Here is a 27989-nt window from a genome sequence, read left to right as displayed (position 1 = left end):
TTCAACTAGTTCATTTAGCCAAATGGAGCTTCGTGGCTTTTGAAGTCATTGACAGAAGTGGTGGTAATCTTCAACGTTGCTCTGCTTCGCTGTCACTGACCACTCTGGACTAAATGCACGTTTTTAAGATCTCAGAGGTGCGTCTGTCAGCTTCTACAGGAGCAGGGGGTAGCTCTCTCCCAGTGTTGCCAACAGTGTAACGCACAGCTGCTGCTGCGGCCTGGTTAGGAGCGAGGTGTCCTTTCCCGGTCCATCGGGAAAAAGAGCAGCGGCAGCACGATGAACTCGCTGGGCACCACTGATTTTCCACATGGAAGTTGTGCTGCGCTGCCCAGGAGCAGCAGTTTGTTATGGTCTGGATCATAAATTACCACACAATTTGAAAGGGAGTGCACTGCATCTCTGCTGATGTGTCCCTGCGCCTCGGACGCACTCGCTGGGCCGCGCGCCCCTGCAGCCAGCCCCGTTTCAGTCCGGTACAGGACATCTGCATCGCGGCTCCTTCGTGGCAGAGACCTCAGCCACGGTCTCTTGGAAGCCCAGAGCAAATCTCCCCCTCTCCAGCCCGCTCCCCGCTCTATTTCCCGGCCGGGCTCTGAGGGGCGCCCGCCCAAATCGCCTCAGGGCGGCGCGCGGCCTTGCGCGCCCCGCGCAGCCGCACGCAGGCGCGCCTGGCGCCACTGCCCGCTCTGTCCCTCGCGAGCCGCCGTAGCTCGGCCGCTTCTCGGCGGGGAGGAGGCGGCGCGGGGCCGGGGGGGGATCTCAGGCCGCAGCGGCTCCGCTTCCCGCGCTCGAGCCCGATGTGAGCCGCTCCGCGGCGGGGCCAGGGAGCGGGGCCATGAAGAAAGACGTGAGGATCCTGCTGGTGGGAGAACGTGAGTGTTGGCCGGGGCTGTGGGGCAGGGCGGGGGCCGCTGGGGTGAGGGGGGGGCCGCTGTCGCCATGCCGCCGGCTGTCAGATCGCCCTGGGGCTGCGGGGCCGGGGGTCCCTCGTCCCCGCCCGGGCTCCCTCGCCTCCGGGCGGTGAGCCTGGGCCAGGGCGCCCGGGAGAGGAGAGGCCCTGCGTGGGTTGGGTGCTCCGTGACCGCTCCGCGCTTGATTCCAGCGGCGGGAGGGAGGTGCGGGCGGGCCCGGGAGCGCCCGGCCTCTCGCGTCCGTTTGCTGCGCGGGAGTTGGTGAGCTCGGGCGTCCCTGGAGATGAAACCGGGGTGAAATTCTTGCCCTGTATTTGGCCATGGACTATTTAAACTTTTTTTTTTTTTTTCTTGTGGAAACCAAACTTAAAGCTTTCTTATTTACTGAGTTTGGAAACCTGCGGCCGGGCGTGCTCCAGGCGGTTATCAGTCGGGTGGTGTGGACTCGTGGCCAGGACAGGGCCGGGGAGCCAGACCCTTGTTTCTGCCATTAGCTTACTGCGTGACCTTGAATAAACAGCGCATACTTATGTGCATGCCAAAGTTACAGTGAGTCTGTGCTTTTTCCTGTGATCCTAAACTTGTGTCCTTATGTTCACGCTTAGGTACCCAGATCAGTGGGCAGGATCTCAAAGATACGGCTCTTACTGATGTAGAGAGCAGCAAGGAGGTTGTTCTGCTAGTTTGTAAAGTGCACTTAAGTTCCTCACAGTAAAAGAATACAGAGTAATTGCCAAGTGTTATTAGTAAAATTACTTAATTATACTAAGAACATAGTGCTACTAGCAAAGCTGTCCTGACAGTTGAATGCCTCGTAGGTATTTATGGTACAGTTAATGCAGTTATTTTATAGCATGGGTTGGCTCTGTCCCTACTTCCTAGAAGGATCCTCTGTGACTTCTTTAGAGTGAAATCTTCAGGGAAGTGGTACTATGCAGAAAGAGTTAACTTGTTAAGCTTGTATTTGTCTAGTTTTACAATATTCAGTTTATTTAGAAATATATTTATGCATTTGGATGCACAGTTGAATTTCTCTTCAGACTATAAACCTAATTTACCTTACTTTCTCTGGCAACGGTGTGTTCTGAACTGGCTCTGTACAGTGGTTTCAGTAGAGGTGTAACAGGTGCTTTGATTTGGCAACTAAGTTTGCAGCGTGTCCAACTGAAAATTTCCAAGATACAGGTCTCTTAAATATAGCAACATGTAGTACGTGGTACACGTCAGAGCCTGTGAGCATCTTTATATTGTATTTTTGTTGGAATTGTAGCAAAGACAAGGGAGAAATTTATTTTATAAGTCAGTAGAACTTGTCACTTACACTGTTAGTGCTGTTTTGTACACGTGTTTTATATTAGTCTGAAACCACAAGTTAGTTCAGACCATGTATACCTGTTAGGTGATAACAGCAGACGGTCGCATTCAGCCTCTGAAATGTCTGATGAAGACCTTTTGTTGCAAGCCTGTCCAAAACACGGCCTTTTTCATACTCGGTGGTCTACATTTTAGGTTTAAGGTTGTTTTAGTCCTAGTATCTGGGGTGCAAACATCCATTTTTAATAGACAATCATTTTCAGAATGTGTTCAGCATGTTATTTTATGCAGCATGACTTATATAGGAAAAAGATGAGTTAATTATCACAACGTGCTATGCTGTTTTCTTCTTCCTAGTCAGCCAGTACTGTTTAGGCTGTTATTTCTAGGACTACAAATAGAACTGGGAAGGCAAATAGTTGACCTATTTTTCAAGCAAAATAAACCAAATCTCTAGACTTGAACCTATAGATTTTCATAAAAAAAAAAACAACTCTAGAACACTTGTAAGTGTATCATATCAGAAGCTTATACATACTGAGCATCTTTACTAACTGCTAGTCCATAATATTCTATTTTCAGTCATATAACAGTAATGAAATGAGTTCCTGTGTCTCAAAGCCAACATGTTTTGTCACCGTTTCAAATTAAAGCTGACTTGGTCAGATGCAAAATACGCTGCATCATTTTCAGTAATTATCTAATAACTTTACTTGCCTATCAGTAAAGTAGTTATCTATGGAAATAGGAGAGCTTGTAAAGTTCTTTTGATTCTGTCAGGATGAAACTTAAGAAGTAGTTTATGCAGGAGGACACCTGGCAGTGTAAATTACAGTTTTAGCTCATTTGATGAAAACACAGCCATACTGCTGTTACAAAAACCTACTTCTTGCTGCTCTCCAGCTAATACCACTGGTGAAAAACGTACAACTCTTCTCCCTAAGGAAAAAAAAGTCTTCCTCCCCAGGATAACTTGTCCTTTACTTTCATAATTTTGTAATAACTACTCTTTAACTTACCATGATGAAGAGAAGCTTTTGTTTCAGTTTGTCAGAAAGCCCTTTGTTACTATACCAAAAATAGACTTGAAGAAGTTGAATGTACTTTGACTAGATCATCAGTTCAGTAATACCATTTTCTGCACAAAACCAATCAGTCTTACAATTTCATCTCTTCTTCTTCCTCCCATATTCAGAATTATATACAGTGAAACAGACAAGTGTAAATGCAGTGGTATCAGCAAAACAGTTCCTGTCCATTGGTGACATTTTATATTGTTTTCAGTAGGAGCAGTGATGCAGGCTCTGACTGATTGTGAGCAATGTCTTGGTTAATAAAACATGCACACGAGTAAAGATGCTGTAGGTCTGGGATTAAATAGTTTTTTGCTTGAATTGAGGGCTGTCAGAAATATACAATCCCAGATAACATTTGAATCTGAACATCTTGGGTTTTAAGAAATGTCTCAAAAACAAATAAAGCAGTAGTAGCCTTTCAAGGCTTTGATAGGAACAAGAATTTGGCAGATGAAGGTTTTTAGAGAGGGAGGAACCCTGAGAAAAGTTACCACCTCTTGATTTTAAATAGTCACATTTAAAGATGCTCAAAACCAAGCAATCCAACTGTGATATCAGAAGTCTGAACTTTGCACGTGAACTGAGTGCTTTATTTGATTGAGTAGAGTTGAATATTGAAGCAGAGATTATATTCTTTTTCTTCTTGGATTAAGAAACCTGTGACTTCAGAATGGTTGGTGGTTTGGGATTTTTTACTTTTTTTTGGGGGGGGGACACAGATCATTTGTGTTTAGGAGATTATGCTCTTGCACTTTGAAAGTAGTCAGACTAGTTTGTAGAGACTTTGTGATGATAGAGCCGTGTGTTCTTGTCTAGCTCTTATCCTTGGTAGTTCAGGACTGAAGCACAATCATGGTATCAAGAATGCCGTAAAAATAGTTAATTCCTAGATTCCTTTCTGTGTACTTTCTTTGTTTCTATTTATTAGGTTGTATTAATGCACTTCTGGTTTGTTTTGAATTTCTGTTTGTTTGCTTAAGAGTTTTGTATTAAGACAAATCTGCTAATTCTATTCTGTAAGCCAGAGCAGGATTTGATTCCCTTCTGGATGAAATGCAGAAGTGTGAAATGGAGCCTAAAGTTTTTCGATACAAGAATCAGAGAGAATTGCTGTCATCCTTATTTAGTATGTTTCAACAAGAGATAAAAAGCCTTTAACATGGTGAATGTTGGGAAATGTTTTTAAAATACTTCCTATTTTAAGATGCGATGCAACTATTGAGTATAACAAAATCAAATTATCTAATCTCTGTTTTTAATGCTTTTGCAGCCAGAGTTGGGAAGACATCACTAATTATGTCTCTTGTTAGTGAAGAATTTCCAGAAGAGGTAGAGCATCCTTATTTGTTTTCTATGTTTTATTTCTATCCTCTTGTATAACTTATTTTCAAAGAGTAAGTTAATAGGCTCTGCTTTAAGCTAGTGTTTCCTATTTAGAAAAAAAATAAAGCCTTAAACTCTAAAGCTGCAATGATGACTTCTGGAATAGTGTTGTAGGTTGGTTTAAATATACCTCTCCATGAAGATTAGGAATTTAAATTTTATCTAAGTTCCTGTCTTGTTTTTGACATGATTAATTAAACTATTTTTTTTATATCTGAGGAATGTTAGACTTTTTTTTTTTTTAAGTAGTTGAAACTGGTCATAACTGACTGCATTTCAACATTAGAGACTCATAAATGGGAAGCTGCTGAAAGAGGCAAGACCTTCAAATTTTTTTTTAATGTTGTATTTAAAGAGCAAGTACATTGAAAAATGAATGAGAAAATAAAAAACTACATTGTATAACTTAGCCATTTTTTGTAACTAACGAAGGCATTCCTTTATTTCTATTTTTGAAGAATGTTTTCCTGACTCTTTCGAAGTAAAACATGCCAAAAACTCTTATTGCTTTCTTCCAGAATGAAAGTAAAGCTACTTCTATGTTTTATTCCTTTTAAAAACCTGCACATAGTTCTCTTTCTACCATGAAAAGAACTGCAGCTGCTGCAAATAGTTAAGCTTTTTACATATAAACATGAATGTTTATTTCTTCTGATCACAAGTCTTAAAATAGACATCATGTGCTGCTCTTTGAATCTGCACTGTGTTGTGTTTAATGCAAATCACTAGGTTACCGCAGTTCATGAGTCAAGATTAGAGTGTTAACATAACTGAATTTACCTTACAGGTAAGGAGGAGCTCCCGTTTCTATTTGTTCTTAAAATGCTCAGGGACCCATTCCTTTGACAGGTTGTTTGTTGACGTATTTAATTAATTGTCGGCCTCTCTTCCCTTCTCGGCTTCTTCCTGCTGTATAATCTTATAAAATTTCTCTAAATTCATGTTGAGATAAAAAGCATCATTTATATATAACACAAAATCAGCCTGAAATTAGAGAAGTTTTTTGTTTTTTTTTTTTTTTTTTTAAACACAGCATCCCATATGAACTGCTGAAAGAGACATGTACAATTCCTGCAGGTCAGTCATGCAGATCAGAGCTGTCTGTATGTGTGTAACGGACATTTCAGACTTTGAAATAGTGTTTAATATACTGGCTATTATCAGTAATCACTCTGGATGAAGATGTAAGTAGAGCCTGAAGCCTTACAAAGAGCCATTCTTCCGGTGATTGGCTTTTCTTTTTTCCATTTTTCATTAAAAGAAAACAAAAGTATAATTGAAGTTCAGTGTCAGCAGGTAAGAGGCAATGAATAGCTGTGCAGGAAGTTTTGATTAAAAATAGGTTTAAGTTCATTCTTCCTGAATATGGATTAGTGTTCTCTGGAAAAAATGGCCAGCAGTCATAGCTAACTTACAGTATTTTGCAGAACACGCTTTTTATTAGTATCATGTTTTACTTTGCAGACTTCTCTGAACTTAATGTTTAGCACTCTTTCAGAAATATGGAACTTGTCACCTTTTGATTATATAAAAATTGACTTTTTGTCTTTTGTATTTTGTCTGTCATGCTTGTTTGCCGTATCATGAATATTTAATTTTTTTTTAACAACTCATGCCCTGTTTGCACTGATTTCAGTGGGGGTAGGATCAGGATACTTTGTTCAAAAATTAAAATGTTTAAATGTAGATTAAACAGTATTTGATTTGTCAATAATGGCCTGCAAGCTCTGATGTTACTGTCCTGCTAAAGAACGTGTAGCCCTTTGAAGCGATTGATTGAATTTGATAATCCACAAAATTTTAGAACTTTCATTTATATGACATTTTTGTTTAAAGTCAATTGCAATTCAGGTTTTGTTTATAGTTTTCAATGTTACAATAGTTCTCTGTAGGTGGTTGGGTGTAGTGGATTTGAGTTTTATAGAAGCATTCACTGAATCCCTTAACATTGCTGTCTTAGACAGCATGCAGTAGTAGCAGACTAATGAAGTACTTACTACTGCAGGAAGTAGACTAATAAAGAATGAGAAAGCAGCACTGACTTTCAGTCATAGCAAAACAAAAAACAAACCCAAAGTACTTGAAATACAATTAAGTTGTTCTATTTAAAGCTGACTAATTGGCAGATATATTATAGTGTACAACTTTTTTTGACCCTGTGGATTTTCTGGATTATCTTTAAAGGCTTTTTCTTGCTGTTTCTTTACAACCCAAGGTTCCACCACGAGCTGAAGAAATCACCATTCCAGCTGATGTCACCCCTGAAAGAGTGCCAACCCACATAGTGGATTATTCAGGTAAGACTACACAATGCCGTTACTGATTGACTGATTTGGTATGGAATTATTTATCTAACTCAGTACTCTCTTTAAGAGTCTTATTGGTGTAGGACCAAAGCTACGTGTAGGAGAAGACTAGATTAAAGTAGAAACCCCTGGGATAAAACTAAATCAGACTATGATGGCTGGTCCTACTACTTCCAAGCCTAACATTATCTGCTGTTGGTACTTCCATGAAAAGTAGTTGTAGCAATCTTCCAGTGAAGTTAGCGTTCTTTCTGTGACAGACGTATTTACAGGTTCAGACAAAGGTGAGTACTTTCATGGAATTCAAAACTGTTTTTCTTTCTTTCAGTGAAGAATTCAGTAAGATGCAGGAGACTTTACATACCTTATATTCTATGTCTTTCTAAATTTCTAAGTTTGGACACCTTATCTTTTTGTGCCAGTTTAATATTTTGTATTTTGGGGGTTTTTTTGATATATTCTAATCTTCTTGACCTTACTGAGTAGATAAGTAGGCTCAGTGTCAAGGTTCATATGCTATGATAAATATATGCAACTGTTGCACAGCTAGAAAAATCCTTCTGCCATTTATAATGGCAGCCAAGAATTAGGCCATGTCAGCAGATACCTTCCTGTCTTCTCTCTCCCACCACTGCTGAGGAAATATCTTTAGTTTGGTTTACCTGTTTGGAACAAAGCAAGAATGTTTATCTTTTTGTTGGACTTCAGCTTAAATTTATGTGGAGTAAATTCGTAGCTTTGGTTAACAGAAGGCTTGATCTTACTAAAAAAAATTGACACTGCAACAAAATTAAAATATGCCGTATTCTGTGGTAAAATTTACATTATAGAACGACATTGCTACTTATTATCCCAGGAAGGAGCCGTTGATAAATGCAGGGGGATGCAGACTATAACTCATTCCAGAGAACACCTGTCTACAAATGTAATTATTCTTCTTTAAAATAGCTGCTAAAAAACTTGTGTGAAACAGACTCTGTCTTGTGTGTTAATGGATCAATTCCATTATTGTTACAGCAGAAGCCCTCTTTAGTGTGTTTTATTAAAAAAACATTTAAATAACAAGAGCTTTCACAGGACCGTCTTAAGAAACTGAACTAGGGTATTTCACAATGCTCTTAAGTTTTTCAGTTTTGTTTGCAAAAAATGCGAAGTATTAATGAATGACTTATTCTATCAAATGCAGAAGCAGAGCAAAGTGATGAGCAGCTTTACCATGAAATATCACAGGTAAGCGTATTTTAGTGTTTACTAGAAAATACTTCCTGCTTTTGGAGAAACCTTTCATTTTAAGTTCTCTGCATTAGATGGGCTTCAGTATGAATTTAAGAAAAAAAACCCTGCCTTGCTTTTTCTTGCTTGACATTTCATTTTGTTTTGCTTTGTGCCCTGCGTAGTAAACCTTCCTCTATTTAAGAAAAGTAGGTACTGCCACTGTGTTTGTGAATTGAGCTTAAGCTTTGGCCTTCGGAGTGAAATGATAGAACCTAAATATCTTTTAATCAATAGCTCAAGGGACTGACAGAAGTAATCCTACCCTGGAAAGATCAGTTTCCCTTCTTTCTGTCATCTTGTATTATTGTATTTATGAAAAGCATGAGATTCTTGGTAATTTTTGATTCCTTCTGTTTCCTATTTTCAGTTCTTTCTGAGCACCTTTTCATATTTTCTGTACAGTCTGTCATGGTGTTATGTTCCATTTCTGGCATTTAGTTTGGTACTTGAGTAGAGGCGGCAAATTATAATTCTTCCGTTTAGATTTCTTGGGAGCATAGGTCTCTCTGCAGGCATAAGCTGTGAATGTCACACTGCAAGATAGGCTTTTTGGCATTTCTCAACATAAAAATTATTCAGTTTAAGCTGTTGTTCAGGCTACAAATAGCTTAAACAAGTCAGGGACGCAATTCTTGACTAGTAGTGGAACTGTTCTTACTCTGATGTTGTTACGTATGGTACTTAATTCTCTCTGTTGCTGTAGAGACTCTGAACAGTGGAATCCCATGCCTTTCCTTTCTTCTCATTTTAGGCAAATGTGATTTGTATAGTATATGCTGTTAACAACAAGAATTCTATTGATAAGGTATGGTAACACATTTTATTCAATTATTCCTTGAGATGCAACTTGTGCATTGTTAATTGTTGGCAAGCTGAAAAATGTATTAGACGTTTAAAATGCGTAAGATGGTGTTTGAGATGAAGTTGTTAAGAGAACGTACAGATGTAGTATTGCTTCTGGTCTGTTTCAACATCTGAGTTTTCAGTCCTTTCAGTCATATGACAAAGTTGCTCATTAATCAACTCCAGTTTTTATTTGTTTCCTCCTTTATGAATAAATACGTGCCTTGCTGGGAAAGAAGCAGTAGCAGATGTAGTCAAACTTGTGCACAGTTCAGTCACATTCAAATTGAAAATGTCTTTTTTTTAATGTGTGTTTTTAACTTTAGGTAACAAGTCGATGGATTCCTCTCATCAATGAAAGGACAGACAAAGATAGCAGGTGCATAAGTAAAGATGAGAAGTGTGAATTAGGCTGCACGTCGATGAGTGTCAATGGACAGTGTTGAGGATGTTAATTGTTTAAGAAAATCAAATTCTAAACTTAAAGTTTATATAAGAAGTCCAAGCAACAAGAGATTTAACGTATGTAGGTCTGTTACATATGACAGCAATGCTATTTATTTTGAATTTCATGGGCAGCTTTTACCAGGTGTGTGTGTGTGTGTTCTGGTATAACTAGTTTTGGCTACGTGGTCTGTATAGGTTTTCTACTGATGCTGGTTTTGTAAAATAATAATATGATTAGTTACTTATGTGCTAAACTATGTGGTTTTTGTAGTATCAACAAGAAGTACATTTCTGTCTAACTGTATATCAAAACAACTTACTTAAAACTGCTATCGTTTAGTTTTGCCTGTTGGCTGTCAGTGATACTTAATTCCAGAATGAAAATAATGTAATGGCTTCTGGTGGGAGGTAGGATGCTAAATTAAGATAGATCTTTTTAGCCCTCTGTCTTTAAAGCTCTTATCGTTTTTTTTTTTGTTTTCAGGCTGCCTCTTATATTAGTTGGAAACAAGTCTGATCTAGTGGAATATAGCAGTATGGAAACTATCCTTCCCATTATGAATCAATATACAGAGATAGAAACCTGTGTAGAGGTATGCAAGACTTTCTGAAGTTAGAATGAGTAACAAAAAATACGTTCTTGCCAAGCATGTATGGCATGCTTTTTTAATAGAAAAGGTGATTTTTTTGTTGTTGTTGTTCAAAATAAAATATTAAAAGATAAGTCATTGTCATGATGAGTTTATATGTTGTTTTCCTTTAGAGAAGATTACACTATTGTATCATCAAACGTTACTTTCAAATTCTTCTAATATTTAGAGCCTCCTCATATCCTTGCCTTTAGCACATGTTTTAAATTTATTATTACGCCAGACAGGTTTTTACAAAGTATTAAAAATTGAATTAATATGTGTAGATATGCCTCTCTCCTTCCCCCCCGCCCCCAAGTAGATACAACTTCTTTATTTCTCTGTTGCTGGTACGACAGCAAGTTGTGGTGAGACCTCCTTTATTAATTACTGAACAGATACAGGGGCTAGATCTCTTTTTTTCCAAAACAGAGCTGTACCCACGAGAGGGGGCTAGATTTTTAGCAGTTTGATGCTTGCTTAAATTTCAGAAGAAATTGCCAAATATTGAAGAAACTAACTAATCAATATAAGGATTTCTCTTTCAGTGTTCAGCCAAAAACTTGAAGAACATATCTGAGCTATTTTATTATGCGCAGAAAGCTGTTCTACATCCTACAGGTCCTCTTTATTGCCCAGAGGAGAAAGAGGTATTTATACATAGATTCTACAAACAACCATTATGGGGGCAGGGAGTTAATCACTTTCCTGTTCTTTCCTTTTCAGTGGATTTTGCATTTCTTAGTGCGTTCTGTTGCCACCACCCTACCCCCAGATGTCAAGCATTATATTCCTGAGCCATGGTGATTGTTTTGTGCCATATTAATCCAATCTGTCTTTCCTCTTCGTTCAAAGCAATGAAGACAGTTTTTGTTGCCCATGTGAACTGCTAAGTAAAATGAGAAGCTTTGATAATGGCTTTAAGCCAAATGTAATGTGAACAAAATAATGTGTTCAACTCAGTTCTCCTTTGGAGATAAGTTTCACAGTAACTCCATTTGTTTCAGGGAAAATACTCCAGACTTGTCCTGATTTAAGGGAAATAACTTTCTGAGCATCTTGTTTTTCACAGCTTTTGCCAAAGTCTCACAAGTGATGTGGCTGGTTTTTAAGTATCACAGTTACTTAGCTAAGCATGTTATGCAGGAATATGAATTTTTTTTTTTTTAAAACGTTGATTTCATGGGCACGTACAAATAAAATCTTTAAATGTAACCCCCATGTAATATTGGGTAGTAGGAAAGTTGCTTCAGTCATAAATACTTTGTTAAGTAGAGAACCAGAGAATAACCCTGTTTTGATTTCTTCCATCAGAATCATCTTTATGAGTTAGTAATGTTGTGATAAAATTGTTGTGCTGAAATCTTTTTGGTTTTCCAAAACCAATCTCTATGCAATCTGTGTGACCTCTATGAAGAGAAGAGTCCATCATCACTGTAGTTGTTGGGAGAGAATTACCAGTGTCTGTTTTCCTTCACTTGGAAGGTATCCTAGCAGTTCTTTTGTCATAGAGATAGTCCATATGATCAGTGGTTTGCCTGGTAGATGAATGAGCCCTGTGAAGATTTTCAGTATTTGATGTTTGAAGCCTTCTGAAGCCATAGTTGAAATGGTGAATAGAGATAGTATGCTTGTTTAGAAAGAGTTGGCTGTAGTTGTAGAGCTGTTTCGTTTTGCAAGGCACTGAGATTGCAAGATTATTTTTTTTTTACCCAACAAAAAGTGTCTGGGGAAAAAAAAATGATTCAGTTGTTTTTTAAAGCTTTCTGTAGCAATAAGGCTGAATTTAGAAAACTGATTTTTTTAATAACTAAGTAGAGCCACCTTCAGCTTATCAAGAGCTTGAGGCTCTTCTAATAATTGAATAGAAAGACATTAAATGTGGAATCATTGCTATAAATTTATGCATATAAATTTGCTAGATCAGGATTTTGTTTCCTCTTGCTTTTTATGTTTGTGTATGTGTGTATGAATGTGTCTCTTCTAAAAATTTGAAATGAAGGCTAATGTTTGTTTTGATGTGATTGAGCTGCCTGTTGTCTTTCAATGTAAACTTTTTATAGTCAAGCCTAGAAAGGTACTGAACTTTCTTTTATTCCTTAGATGAAACCTGCCTGTATTAAAGCACTGACTCGCATTTTTAGAATTTCTGATCAGGATAATGATGGTACTCTCAATGATGCAGAGCTCAACTTCTTTCAGGTAACTTTTGCTTTTCACCACGCTTCATAGTTGAACTATATAATTCTGGAAAAACAAGTGATTGTTTCTGAAGGAATAGTAGTAAGGTGAATTGTAAGGGGATCAGGTGTAAATATTAAAAGTCTAAAGTGCAGCATAAAAGAGTGGATCTATAAAAATGGAAATGGTATCAATTTTATTTCTAACCATTGTTCAAGTTTTAGTACAGGAGCAAAATTTAAAATTTTTTTAAAACCTGTTAAATGTACAAGCCTCAATGCTTGTGGTTAAAAATAAAATCAGGTTTGTACACCTTTATTTCCACTAAGAAATTGGATTGTCCTTTACTAGCTTATTTCATACAGGACATGTTGTTTGTCCAGCTTAGTGCCAGTGGTCCTAACATGCTCGTTTTGTTTTTTTTTTTTTTTAGAGAATTTGTTTTAATACACCATTGGCACCTCAAGCTTTGGAAGATGTAAAGAATGTAGTCAGGAAAAACCTAAGTGATGGAGTTGCAGATAATGGATTAACGTTAAAAGGTAAGCCTTACTTAACTCTTAAAAAATGTGTCTTTATACAGATGATAATCATTCTTAAGTAAAAAAATCCAAAACTTTGGAATATGATCCTTATCTTGATTCTTTTAGACTACAAGAGCTGGGTGGTAGTGACAGCATGATAACAAAGGGTGATTAAACTGGGAAATAACGGGGTGAATAAAATAAGGTCTTTCTTACTTCTCATTACAGGGTTTGGAATCCACATAATATATACTGATTCAAAAGAGATTGTCTCCTAGATAAATCTGTATCTTGTCTCTAGGCTCACTGACTGCAACACTTGTCAGCAAGGTGTGGTGTCTGTCAACATCTTAACAGCTATGTTGTACAGATTTGCTCAGAGCATATGGCAAAAGTGAAAGGAGAAAAAATATTCTCTTTCTGAGCATCAGTGTAACTGTTTTGCTTGTGGAGCTTACATATTTAATAGGACTCATGAGAAATTGTAAAGAGTGGGAAACTTAAGGCATAGCCTTACTAAACAGTGAAATCTCAGTGTTCATTAAGCCCTGGGAAGTGCTAAACAAATTCCTACTTGGTTATTTTGGTACAGGAAAACTAAAAGGCAGTCTCCATGAGACTACTCTCCAGGCTTCTTGCTAAGGCTTATTATTTTAAGTTGTTGAAAATATTGTCTTTATTTTCATACAGCTAAGTTCTTCTAAAATGCTGGTACTGAAAGAAGCAAACAACAACAGAAAACCAAGTGGACTGTTTTAAGGAGACAATTCTTTGAATAACACTTTTACAAATAACATGGTTTCAATCTGTGTAGAGAATACTGTAATGTCACCCAGGAGGTTTAAAATCCGAGTGTGTATTTCAAGCTTTTATGTTTTCAATCTGATATTGATTCTATTAAAAATATTTGTAGCAGGTAAAGCATTTCCGGGCCTTAAGATTTCATAATTTGGTTTTTAGGTTTTCTTTTTCTACACACACTTTTCATTCAGCGAGGAAGACATGAAACAACTTGGACTGTTTTACGTCGCTTTGGATATGATGATGACTTAGAGCTTACACCAGAGTATTTGTTTCCTCCGTATGTATTGCTTATTTTAGCTTGCTTTAAGTTACAGGCATTTAATTTATGCTGCCTCCTGCTTTGGCAGGAGGAAAGGGTTATTGTAGTGTGTTTATTTAACACGTCGTTACATCAAGTATCTCTCTTACTTATGACCTACGAGCCAAAATCTTCCTGTGACTGAAAATTACTCTCTCTTGCGCCACATCGTGTACTGCCATCTCTCTCTATAAGAAAGATGACAAAAGAGACTCTCAATACAAAACAGGAACATGAACCTGAGCAGTTGCTTATTGTATGTGGCAACAAATTAGAAAAGTCTTGTCAGTATTTTCATAGCAGTTTGAGATCCTTTGAAAATTCCCAAATTAAAAAGTTAAGAGATCGACCAACACTGTGGCTTCTTTAAAAAAAAATAACTACATGATTTTCCATTAAAAAAAAAACAACAAACAAAAAAACAAACAACCAAACCAAACAAAATCCTGATTACTATATATCTATATATCTCATACTATAAAGACATTCACTCATAATTTTAGAATTCCTAATAAAAAGTACATGCTTTGATCTCTTTAAAGATAAATTATTAAAGCTAAATGCAAAGGTCAAGTACCACGAAATGTTGTTGTAATTTCAAAAAATCTGTATTTTGAGTTTTAATATTCTATATTTCATGAACACACTTAACACTTACTGTATTTGGTTTTGTTTTCAATAAACAGGCTAAAAATTCCTCCAGACTGCACAACAGAATTAAATCATCATGCATACTTGTTTCTTCAAAGTATTTTTGATAAACATGATTTGGTAAGCTTTTAGTTTCAGAGTATGTGTGTGTGCCCTTATACTTAAGAGCCTTAGCTTGCTAGCAATTTTGCTAGCAAAAAGCGTAGTTTTTGTCATTATGTCTTTTCATTCAGAAACTGGCTCCGACTTAAGCTATGCATTCAAAACTAACCTGAAGCTATGCATTCAAAACTGACCTGCTGTTTATATTTCTGTCTACAAGGAGAGTTGGCAGTTAGAGTTGTACTACCAGATTTTTTTAACTTGATCATGTGTTTAGTCTTATTTAAAAACAAGAAAAGAACAATGATTACAAAGAAAGCAGCTCAGTTTCTTATAGCCAGTTTCTTGAATCTTGCAAGCGTACAGCAAGAAAATACCAGTTTAGAATAGACATTAAGCGATTTATATCTGATATCATATGCTTGTTTTCAGGATAGAGATTGTGCTTTGTCTCCTGATGAATTGAAAGATTTGTTCAAAGTCTTCCCTTATATGCCATGGGGACCTGATGTTAACAACACTGTTTGTACGAACGAAAGGGGGTGGATCACGTACCAAGGGTTTCTCTCTCAGTGGACGTAAGTGTGATACATTATCTTTAGTAGTTAAGAACTTTGGATATGGTAATGCATTTGTACGTTCCTCTTAAATCTAGCAGAAAGAGTGGAAGTGCAGTAGTTGAAAGTCAACCGAAGCAGTCAAGTTTTATAGCCATCCAGTGGCCTAATCTTCAGGCAATTGTTATAACCTGTTCAGGATTTAGGCTAACTATGAAGAAGCATCTCTTCAAAAATGTGGAAGTCTCCCTGAAACTTGTTGAAATATTTATTTCCGTTCTACTCTTTAGAGACAGTTTGAATAATGATGTTCAATAATGAGGGTTTTTTTCCGATTGAAAATATGGAAAATGAAGAAAACATTATTTGCTGAGGGGAAAAAAATACAGTGTGGATTGATAGGCCTCAGTACTGCCTTCATAGTGTTTTGCTGGCTATTAAGACTGGTAAAGCTGCCACTGTTTACCTTCAGAGTATTTTGTCCTTCCATACTACATAGTGCCAGGAATACTTCAAGATATCAGTCTGGAGATAGGAGGAAAAAAATATTTCAGTACTGTACAGAATTGATATCACAGATGCTAACAATTTAGAAACTTCTTTTTGTCCCCTCTGCTAGACTAACCACATACTTGGATGTACAGCGTTGCCTGGAGTACCTGGGTTATTTGGGCTACTCAATACTTGCAGAACAGGAATCTCAAGCATCAGCAATTACAGGTAATAAAAAAATAAATTCGGTACAACTTAAATTTAGAAATCTGATCAAGAGTAAATTATTTGAACAAATTATCTGCCTTTTTTTAACATATATTTTCTTTTAGTTTCTACTCAAGTCAAACTTTTGATTCAATTTTTTTAACAGATATTTTTGTGTATTTTAATGCAAATGGACAATTATTTCATATTTTCATATACATACATGCATGTATGTCTTGTGAAAAATATTTCTGTTTTCTCAAAAGTAACGAGAGATAAAAAGATAGACCTCCAGAAAAAACAGACTCAGAGAAATGTTTTCCGATGCAATGTTGTTGGAATGAAAGGCTGTGGAAAAAGTGGCGTTCTTCAGGCTCTTCTTGGAAGAAATCTAATCGTAAGAAACCTTTGGCTGTATTCACCTATATATGCTTTTGAGTTAAGGATGAAGTTAAGCAAAACCAATTGATCTTAGAGCTTTACTGGTTGTTACTGAGTTTGGAAAGTTCTTTGAGGGAATATAGAATTATTGTGGATGGGGTTATTTTATTATTATTAGCAAATACAAATGGCTATTGCATGCAATAATTACTTGAGAATCATAGACTATAGCTATGCATTTGCTTGCAACATAAACCACAGATGACTGTAATTTTCATTCACTGATAAATGGAGTAAACCAGCTGTTCAAATCTGACTTAAAGGAGAAAGTTGCTGTGGTCTAACATGAAATTCTGCATTTTCAGAGACAGAGGCAAATACGTGCAGAACACAAATCTTACTATGCCATTAATACAATCTATGTATATGGACAAGAAAAATACTTGCTGGTAAGGCTGCATCATTATTATTTCCATATGACTGATTAATCTTAAAATTCAGTGAATTATTCAGAGCCTGCTGCAAACAAATTTATGTTTTAATTGTCTCTTCTTCATAAATGTGGAATCCCCCGCCTGACTCCTTTCCCAGCTCAAATAGCTTTTGGTTTTACCTGTTGCTAATACTTTACACTGAACCAGTTGAGGACCAGTTATTTTTGAAACCTTGACCTAAATTCTACAGAACCCAGTCCATTATGTTTGTGCTGCAGGGCATCAAATTACAACATATGATAAACTATCAGCAAGCTAGCTACCTATTCAGTAGAGAAGAATCTGTCATGTAAAGTGATTAGGGTGGCTAAAGTTAGTCTTCAGTGGGTGAAATACTTTCTTTAAAGCTCGTTCCACTGTAGTTTTCCTTTTTGATAATATGATATCTTTCTTTGTTTTCCAAGATCTAGTTCTCTGCTCTTTGGTTTTCCTCTGTAGGATCAATGCCAGTTTCTATGGGTATCTAGAACTTTGTGTTAAAGTAAATGTAACTTTTTATGTGCTGGGGCTGTGATTGCCTGTGATACAGCTCTCATATGTTGGCTGTATAGTACATTCCTATATTTCTTTTTCATTAATTCTACCTATAGTCAGTCCGTTAGTTCTAAGGATACATAAAAATGAGCCATAAAAATTATGAGAGAAAGTAAGTTATAAAATTCCTTTTACCTGCATAATGAGAAAGCTTTTCTTCGTCTCCAACCATCTCTTTTTTCCAGCTACATGATGTCAGTGACTCTGAATTTTTAACTGATGCTGAGACCATATGCGATGCTGTCTGCCTGGTATATGATGTCAGTAACCCAAAGTCCTTTGAGTACTGTGCCAGGATTTTTAAGGTTTGTATATACAAACCTTTACATTTATGTATCTTTTCTCTGACAAAATATTCAGTGAGAGTTACTGTTCCTATACACAACTTGTAGCATTTAAAAGACGCTTTATTTATGAGTGCTGGTTATATATGGTTGATGCATTAAAAATGCAGTTTTGTTATTCATACAAAGCTAATGTCTACTTGTCTGTATAAAATATTCTGCTTCTAGAAATGCTTGCCTTCAGTGCAATGAATGTATCTTAATGCTGCTGCAACGAGTTCAATTTTGGCTGTTCCAAGCTGAATGTATTGTATACTGTTTCTTTCACTTTTTTCTTTTAAATTTGCAGCAGCACTTCATGGATAGCAGAATACCATGCTTAGTAGTAGCTGCAAAGTCTGACTTGCATGAAGTTAGACAGGAATATAGTATTTCTCCTGCTGAATTCTGCAAAAAACACAAAATGCCTCCACCTCAAGCCTTTACTTGCAATACTGTTGACGTGCCGAGTAAAGATATCTTTGTTAAACTGACAACTATGGCAATGTATCCGTAAGTACCTGAACTGTTACATTTTTCATATTGCATGGGTCACGCACAATACCACTGCATGTCATTGTTTGCCACGAGGCTGGAACTGCCTCGCTGAGATTTAGCAACAGAGAGACCGAAGTGACTTGAGTAGAACCTTCAAATAATTTCAAATTGAGAAAGTCGATATGTATCCAACATATAAATAGTGTCGGCTATTGTTGCTAACATATTTTTTAAAGAATACACTACTTCATCCAGCTCCTGTTGCAAATTCCAATGAATATGTAGGGTTCTGTCCTTACAGTGGATGCATAACTCAGTATGTCAATACTCATATCTTGGTATTTTTGAGATACTTGTGAACAAGTTGTAGTGTAATCCTTGTTAATAGCTTGGCTTGACAGTTGATTACAAGTAATGACACTCTTTAGTCAACAACAGTTCCCCCAATGTACTGCTTGAAGCTTTTTTTTTTTATTTTCAGGGTGTTTATTACTATGTGCTTTGGTTCATTAATCTAATAGATCTTATTTTTTTTTTTTAAAAAGGAGTTTCTGTATAAACACCCTTTGAGCTTCAGATAGAAGATACTTAAGCTCACATTCTTCACTACACATCTCACTGTTGCTAAGCTCACTTTGCATCTCTTTTTTTTGGTGGGTGGAGCTTTTAATATGGTGTTGAACTACATAAATATTACAGCAGGTGGAGTCTAGTATGACAGCTGACATTTGCTTTAAATTAAATAGAACTAATGTCACTTTCACCCAAAATAATAGGATTTTTTTTTAAATATTTGAAACTGAGTTTATTGAATTAGATTTGTAAAGCTTTTGTTTTGTTTTTGTTCTCTTGTATTTATTTTGTAGCACTGGAATACTGGGAAACCACTAAAGTGTAGCACTGACCAAATGTCTTGTCATATCAATATTCCTGCTTCTCCCTTAGTTTTCAAGCATGTGTGTTTGTTAGGGTGGGAAAAGTAGAGGCAACCTTGTAAAGTGTGCATTCAAAGTGGTAGAAAACGTGGCTTACTTTCCTTTGAAAAAGGGGTGTTACCTATTGCTGTGCAGACATACTCAGAAGCCTTTAGATGCTCTCCTTACAAACTTAAATAAATTCAGCAAACATTTTCAGTCATGTTTGTGCTTTGCTATTAAGATCTGTGTATGGTGGTCATGCCAAAATGTCCAAGACGTAGAACATCTAACCTTAAAATTCTGCACAGCTGTAGTTGTACCCTTGCTTCCTCAGTGTATTTTTTTTTTTCTCCTCTCCTTACTCATTCAAATGTACCTTTTATTCCTAAATCTCTCTTGGTTGTGGCACAGTCCTAATGTGCACCTGATTTTATGAGCAAGATTTCAACTCCTGTCCTTCTGTGTGTTTTCGCAGCCATGCCCGGTTACGCTGTATGTGCGCCTGCAACAGGTGTACATTTTGCATCTGTCAGAACTTCCTCAACTCAGACTTGCTGCAATCTGTAAAGAACAAACTCTTCACTGCAGTTCTTAACAGGTCCTTAACTTTATTTACTAGGTACCAGGTGTGCTTTAAAAATAAAGGTTTTTTGAAAAAGCAATTGGTAACCTAATATACTGCAGATTTTTCACTCCATATCCACTAAATAGGCAGATAATTACTTTAATAATTGTCATAGAATTGTCAAACTTTGTTTAACATGAAGGTACTTTTGGTTGTTTGAGCTTAGTCCAGTAATTTCTTTGAAACATTACCAGTTTGGTAGTTGATTCAGGCACTTAGTGATTGCAGAAGTACTGTGGAGGAATTAGGACTATGTTTTTAGGGAACTGGTAATGGATGTTAAGTAGCGTCTATAAATCTGTGTAATGTGTCTCACTTGAGACATTATGGGTTTGTTTAGTATTGAGTGGAGGTAGCGCCTCTTAGATACCAGTTACAAAATATTTTCATAAAGGCATAGCTTGACTTATAGCAACATCGTATAATCTATTACGTATTTGAAATTGCTAGTTTGATATTTGGAAATTCATAGAATTTCTGTGTGTGTGTGTGTTATGCTTGGTTTACACAGAGTGAGTATTTTGTGTACAAAATCTAGAGCTTTTAACATCCAATTTCTCTCTGGATGGAATGCAACATATAAGAATTGGTAGAGAGTTCAACCTTTGCATTTGCAGAACTTTGGAAAAAAAACAATTGGGAAAGAGAGAGAACTCGTTTTCAGCATTGAAAACCGTGCTGTCCCTTGTCTTGTGTGTACTGCAGGCAGTTTTTGACACACCACTTACTAACACCTTAGCCCTTGTCATTGCACCCCAGCAAATGGGAGTTCAAACCAAACAATTTTTGTAGTGCAGTGGTTCCATCATTTATAGCCTTATTGGAGGCTTATATAGTAAATGTGATTCTTGGAGGCAACTATGAAAAACGTGTTCATTTGAAGGCCGTGGTTAGAATGTCCAGACATACTGCTGATCCATGTGTGTTACTACTTTTTACTGTTTTCGGAGGTAGCTGCTCCAAGTAAGAGTGGCTGTCTCCTTTAAATCCAAGTTACATGCACATAGGAGGCCTACTGATACACCCATCGACTGATCGCTGTGAAATCCCACTTTAATCAAAGATAAAAATGTTAACCACAGAGTGAGAGTTCAGAGAAGGGTGAAAAACTCATCAGCTCAGGAAAAGACTGTGAATTGAGTGAGACTGTTCATGCTGCATGTCTTCCACAGCAGGCATCCCTTGGACAAAAATCCCTCGAAACAGCAACCTCTTTGCATGTTATTGCTTTAAAACTTAATTCAGCAGTCACTACTAGAAAACCCCAGCTCTTCATTATTGAGGCTGAAATCACCTCTATAACGCATCCTCATTTTTTGGAATGGTTATGGGTTGCTACGTTAGCTGTTGTGGCTTGTTTCTCTCTTGTATGGGCCTTTATTTTTTTTTTTTAATAGATACTGCACTTGATATGAGTTCCTTGTAGAGTTTTCCACTTTCCAATAGAAAGGAAGAATTATTTGCTAGGATCTCTTTGTCTATCGTCACTCAGTCCCTAAGGTTTTGTTGCAGGTTCCCCGCATGCTCACTTCACCTCACCAACTCTCTTCAAGGGTGTTTCCTCACGAACCCGTTGCTGCAGGTTATTCACCGTTCAGTGCACGGACTGCTGTGTAACTGCGTATATAGCAGAGCTGAGGTATTTGTGAACAAGAGGGAATAGCTCCTAATTGTAGACTAAGGAGGATGGAGAGAGTTTTCTTGTTTAAAAATGTAGCTCCTTAGATGCATTTTTAATCTAATGATTTGTGATTAGGTTACAAAAAGCATTTGTATCAAGAAGGATGTTCTGATGTAGTTAGTTTGTATAACTTCTCTTATTTTGCCTTTACAAGTGTTTACCATTAGGTCAGATAGTTGGGCAAAAGTTAGATAACTGATGGGTGAAAGGTTACTCAGGAGTACTTTATTCTCCTGACCCCTTCCTATTCTGCAGCTTTAGACAGTGGAAGTAGGTAAACTAAAATTTTTCACATTAGACCCCTTCCTGTATTATTTGTTGCTAAAGAAGTGCTTAAACTCTGTTACCAAGGCAAAATACAATATCACATGTGAATATTCCCACCTTAGTAGTTAACGGAAGAACATTGCCTCTGTGCAGCTGAAGAACCTATTCATGCCCACCTTCAGTTTCTCTTCTATGGACAAATTTCCTAGGCTCTCCTGAGGGTTTGTAGACGACCAAAGGACAGGTTCAACACACATGGAAGTTCAGTTTGGAGATGTTTATTGTGCAGGAACAGGATTGTTGGTTTGAACTACCCAGGATCACATTTTATTGGTTCTTTGAGGAAGAAGGCACTGCATTCAAAGCACTGTACATGCATGTATGAGACTTCTTACTATGCTGTAGTATTTTTATATTTTTAATTTGTTCTTTCCTTTAGGTGTTCATTTGTATTTGTGTGGCTGGCACTTAATCTCTTTTTGCTACATTGTTTTACCTCTTTTTAAAAGCAAGATTTCTGCTTATGTCATTCTAACATTTTCTTTAATGATGAGCTTGGATTTTTGGCCTTTTTTAACTCCAGAGCATCAATTTTAAGTGTGTTTTTTCTGCTTTCTTGGTTTTAAATCATCACTTGTTGCCTTTTGCTTGTATATTAGTGGCATTTCTTTGTCAGCTAAGTTCATTTCAAAATAAAATAATTATAATGCATGAGAATTGTGTTGTTCAGTGAGGGAGACTTCTCAGAGCATGTTTTTCTTCCTTCTGAAATTTTAAAATATTGAGGAACAGAAGTGAAGTTCTACTTGCGTATAAAACAAAGTTGTTTCAGGAGTTATTTGTAAGACTTTTTTTTTTCTTCGTCCTATGAAAAGCTTCCTTCTGTGAAATTAAAGTTAAGACAATAGTTTCCTTTTCCTGTAGTAATAAGAAAATTTTAAGAATATAACCCAGGATTTATTTTTTACTATGTGCACTATATGCAGGTTATTTTTCAAAACTGTAGTGTATTTCCATTAAATCCAATTGCAGAAATCTATCCTTATACTTGGTGTCCTCCAAATTAGGACAGTATAACAGTATTTTATTTCCCTAAACTGTGTAATGCCCCATACTGAGTAGAGCTTTGCAAAGCTGCGTCCCCAGATTTCTTTCCAAATAGGATCTATTGAATTGGCATTCTACATTCCATTTAGGTTTTGTAGATTATAAGATGCACTTGGAGCTTTTCACATTTTAGATGACTAATACATGGGAGAAAATTCTAACTGCTGGAGTTGTTTGCATCCTAGGAGAATATGTGCCTGAAGGGAAGCTGCAGCAGCTTGCAGATGTTACGTGATGTTTTTGGAATTTGGTTGCTTATATTTTATTGTTAGAACCTATTGTCTATCAGAGCAGGCTGCTGCTGCTGGCTGGCTGCATTAACTTGCTTGTAAGTTTGGTGTGAGTAGCCTGTTGGCCTCACCAGTGTGCTTTTAAAATGCTTTTGTAGTTAATAGAGGAATGTTTCTGAACTTTTATAGTCAAGGTTAGACCTTCCCAGACTTGGGATTCTCCTGCTGCTGACATGGGGAGAAGTGTCAGTATTGGCCCGTGGCTCAGCAGCTCTGTGTGTAACCATGACAGGCATGCTCAGTTAACCTCTTGGTAAGTGCATGTAGCAAACTTCTTGTGAGCTGTTAAAGCTTCTTAAAAGAAAGACTACAGATTTCAAAGATTTTATTCAAGAAGTGACAGGTTATTTGACTCACTCTTAAGGGTAGGTTGAATAAAAATCTGTCCTTTTTTTCCAAAACGTGCATTAAAATCTTAATTTTTATGCCAAAGGCAAAATTTGTAGAGTTTCTTATGTATGTGGAACTAATTGTATGATTAAATACACACACTAATCTATTTTGGAAGTTTGAAAGCTAATTATTATTGCTAATAAGCAAGAGTTTCAAATACAGCTTCTTTTATGGAGTCCTAACTACTATTGTACGTGTGTATATGTGCACATTCATATATAAGTTTTACCCTTGGAGACAATAATTTTTCTAATTCAGAGTTACTCTCTTACCTGCATTGAGATAAAGGTATTGAGAAAATGTATGGGAAAAGTATATATTGAGATAAGTTTTTCTGCATTTATAGCCACCTTTGTGTCAAAGAACCTATCCTGGAAACAAACATTGTTCCTTTATTATTATTTCAGTTATTTCAGACAGATTTTTTTTTTTAATCACTTGAATGGCAGCTAAACAATATCAGGGATCAAAGCTGCGAAAATTGAATTTATGACAGCATAAGGAATATTTAAGGAAGAAAAATTAGAATTTTTTTCAAATGTATAAAGCAATTAGACATCTATAGTGTTCTGAATTTCAGTAAGTATTTTTGTACTTTGGATTTTTGGGCTGAGATGTTCAGAGGGCCCTAATCGTTTCTTATTAAAGTCAGTAGATTTCCTTGAGGTTATAAGACCAATCTCTGCCTTGATTTAGTTCCTTTATTTAAATGAATTTGTTACTGCTAGGCTTAGAAAAGGGATCAGAGTCAATTTACTCTCCCTTTAAACATGTAAAGAGGATTTTATAATAAGTGAGAATATATTAATTGTTTTCTAAAAGGATGAAGCATGCTCAGCAAGTTTCTTGCATGGTATTAAATATGGACATGTGCAAAAGTCAAAACAAGGCAAGTTATAGATAGGAGTCATAAAATCTAGATGTGAGAGTGCTTTGTGAAGCAACGCAAAAGCAGTCATTTGCAATTTAAATAATGATTTGCACGATTAAAAGGATGGTTTTTAAACCATACAAATAGTTGGGCATTTGAACTAACGAAATTAAGCTTGAGAGTTGTTAGTTACACAAATACCCAACAGAACTTGTCACAGTCTATTAAAATCATGTTACATAAAAGTGATTTATTTTACATACACGGATAAGTTTTGTAATTTACAGACCTGAAGACAAGGGTTTTATAATCTTTTACTAAAAAAACCCACCATGTGTAGTGATAAAATACAGTCTTTAATTGAATTACCAACAGTAACGAGATCTTGTCAGTTTTAGGGCTGGTGTGTTGGAGACATTCCAGTGTACTTAGCCCAGGTACTCTAGCACATGCGTATGGTGCAGGAGTATTGCAGTGTCCTGTGGACACATGAAACTTGAGGCTTTGGGACTGGAGTGGGAAGAGATTCAGTTTCCTAAGCAGTTTTCTTTGTCCTTAAAGCAATGGCATTTAGCTGTATAAAATAATATATTTTACTTAACTCATCAAAATTACAAACTCCATTTATTTCTGTTTTTCCCCAAGCACTAAATTTTTAAAAACTGCACAAGAATCAGAGGTTAGATAGCTTAAAATTATAAATTCTCTGGGCTTTGTCATTTGAGCGTATTTGAAACACTTGCTGTTGTTGAGCTATGCTATGAACTGCAAACTGTGCGTGTGTGTAAAAAGGTTAAGACCCTACATAGATGAGTTGGGGGCCATGCTGTTAGCAGACGAGGAGAGCAGTATTATGCAGCAGGTGCACGCCGTCAACTTTGTAGAAGATTCCATCTTCATGGAGTCATCTCTTGGTCCACGTTTACTTGAAGACAGGTAACAGCAGCCTAACTAAGGTGACCTTGCCATTGCCTTTTCCCTTTCTTCCCCTCAGCAAACCACTTGACATCTAGTTTGCAGAGAATTTGTCAAAGCTAGCTGTAGAAGAACTAATGCTTGCAGGAATTCATGAATTTGATCTGTTCCATAACACAGCAAGATACTCTTTAATGAGATTAGGATTTTTTTAGAGAGCAGCTGTGTTTTCGCTGTTTGTGCACCAACGAGCGTGTTCTTCAGCATGTGGTATTAGGGTACACTGATTATCTATATGGCTTGTATTGCTTCTGCAAATACCTACTGAAGGATATCCTAAAATGGTTTTGTGTATTTTGATAACAAGTAACAATTCCCGCTTTATTAAACAGCTCGTATGTGATAGCTCTGCAGTTCACACTGTATGAACTCTCAGTGCACCGTGTATGCTTAAGACCTCTGTATGCTCCTTGTACTTAATACTCCTCCTGCAGCTTTCACTGAGTAACCCGTCATGACTAATACAGGCTAAAATACGTAGGCTAGTGAAGTTCTATTGTGAGTTCTATCTTAAATAAAAGCAAACAAACAAGCAAAACCCATTACTATTGTTCAGGAACTTTTTGTGCTTTGAATTATTTATGATAACTTGTTTTAAATGGTAGCTCCTGCTTTATGGTAAGCTGTCATACTTGAGACTACTTTTGAGGATGGCTAGCCGTGTTTAACTGAGCATGCTGACAAACTTCTTGCAATATTTGGGAGAGTTGGGTCATTGGCTGTCTCTACTGTCATGCAAGATGTGGGTTTTTATGTCATATAGTCACTTCATGCTGTTGTTACATCTTGTCTTTTTCTGTTGATGCCATTGTCACTGCTTGTTTCACTAGCACTTTCTCTTAGCTTTCAGCTTGGTGTATTGGATGACTGTTTCTGTTGCTGTTCTTGTGACTGTACTGGGAAGAAAGGGATTTACAAATGGCCCTTCTTTTGATTCTAGCTTTTGGAAAAATATTACTTGCTACTTGTCAGTAAACTTTTTTTTGGGAAAGAAGTATAAATAGGTTTTCAACAGGACTAGAAAGTTTTTCATGGAAAAGCAGAAATATGCAAACTCAACATTTTTTTTTTTAAAAAAAGGATTTTGCTGGACAGAGTTGTTCTCGCTATGAATTATTAATTATTTGCTAGCTATTTTTGTTTTGCTTTTCTGAATGCTTGCTGGTACTCTCAAAGAAGACACAGTGCCCTCCCCACATTCATGACTAATGATCTGCTCCTGCCTTTCCCTTCCGCTGTGTGAGCTCTCTGACTTTGAGATCTACTAATGTGATCAGGGCAGCAGATCAAATCCTAAGCTTTTAAGAAAAGTAAAATGACTGTATAAGTATTTGTAAGGCTGAATTGTAAGCTGCTTGCCAGTGACAAGTGTAGTGATGAATTTCCAAAAGCACAGTAGTTTAGCACAAGTTGTCTGATGTTCCTGTCATGGAATTAACTTGGTTTTGTATGTGTGTTGTATTTTAGGCATGTGACACAAGCGGACCTCAAGAGCTCTACATTTTGGCTCCGAGCAAGTTTTGGTGCTACTGTCTTTGCAGTTTTGGGTTTTGCTATGTACAAAGCATTACTAAAGCAACGATGATCTGAGAAGAAACATATCTGGCCCTACCAAATAAAAATAAATTTAAAAAAACTTTTATGTACATTCTGAATGCTTTAAATTCTGCTAGAAATATTTATATATGCAGAGTTACTTTATTAATATTTGTAATTCATGCATAAGATTATTTTAAATTATAGCTCTAACTACAGTATTGCATCATGCGTGGAAAAAAGAATTGCATCTTGACAGCCAGATGTAATGGCTTAACTTGTGAGGCCAAAAGGGAATTTGTTGTAAATAACCTGTATATATTAAAGCAGTAAGAGATTGCTTCCTAAAAAGCTATTCAAAATACTGTTCTTAGGTGTTTCACCATGGTGACATACTAGTGTATAGTCGAAACTCTTTTTCAGTAGAGTAGGCTCAACTCAAGGATCATACTTCTCAAGGATTGCTTATTTATTTCACGTTCATTTGAAGTGACTTCATCTTTTTGGACTATAAGCTATACCAGGCAGAATTTGTGATTTTCATTCTTATCTATTCTTTTTAACTGATGAACAAATTTCCCCAACAACTATGTATTTCAAGAAAATGTCACTGTTGCTTTTCTGGCCTATGATTTTGTATGTTACATGACCAGTGACATATTTAGCAGTCTGATATTTCTTTTAGAAGGAAAAGCAAAAACTTAAAAAACTGCCAGATCAACTTCATGTGCTGTGTGTAATTCATGTTTTTCATTTTCCATTATGTGGTATTTTATAACCCTTATGAATCAGATGAACAAATTTGTATATTATAAATGTTTATAATTCAAAAAATGTTGCTGTTTAATTTCTCACATCTGTCAATCATACCTGTTGAAAGCTGTGTATAAGATAAAACTAAAATAGTACACAGTCCCTATTCTACTGTAGTATATTAGTTGCATGGATCACAGTGCATTCTGTAACTGGCTAGAATTACCTATAGACACAGCTTTTTTAATAATCAAGTAAATCAAACATTAATTCCTCCTGACAGACCTATTTTTCCATTGCTGGCCTTTTCAAGTATTTCAATAAAATAACTGTGTACTGTG

General features: G+C 36.7%; 1 protein-coding gene across 5 annotated transcripts; it reads left to right on the top strand.

The window, feature by feature from the left end:
- Positions 1-697: 697 nt before the first annotated feature.
- Positions 698-27989, top strand: RHOT1 (ras homolog family member T1). Of its 5 annotated transcripts, XM_086762048.1 has the most exons (21): positions 698-875; positions 4575-4633; positions 6903-6984; positions 8180-8223; positions 9020-9073; positions 9438-9490; positions 10043-10151; positions 10736-10837; positions 12291-12389; positions 12802-12910; positions 13853-13973; positions 14681-14765; positions 15180-15325; positions 15924-16024; positions 16270-16400; positions 16750-16833; positions 17598-17717; positions 18046-18248; positions 19626-19748; positions 25177-25320; positions 26827-27989. In XM_086762048.1, the coding sequence occupies exons 1-21, from the start codon at positions 839-841 to the stop codon at positions 26942-26944; spliced, it is 2124 nt and encodes a 707-aa protein (XP_086618174.1). In that variant the 5' UTR covers positions 698-838; the 3' UTR covers positions 26945-27989. The 5 variants fall into 5 exon arrangements, with proteins under 5 accessions (XP_086618174.1, XP_086618175.1, XP_086618176.1 ...); XM_086762049.1 differs by lacking the exon at positions 25177-25320; XM_086762052.1 differs by lacking the exons at positions 698-875; positions 4575-4633 and adding an exon at positions 5459-5474.

The sequence above is a fragment of the Chlamydotis macqueenii genome, chromosome 18 (assembly GCF_036417535.1).
Source record: "Chlamydotis macqueenii isolate bChlMac1 chromosome 18, bChlMac1.mat, whole genome shotgun sequence".
NCBI classification, from domain to species: Eukaryota; Metazoa; Chordata; class Aves; order Otidiformes; family Otididae; genus Chlamydotis; species Chlamydotis macqueenii.
Note: the sequence above shows the minus strand (reverse complement) of the source record. Positions and strands in the feature narration are given on the sequence as shown.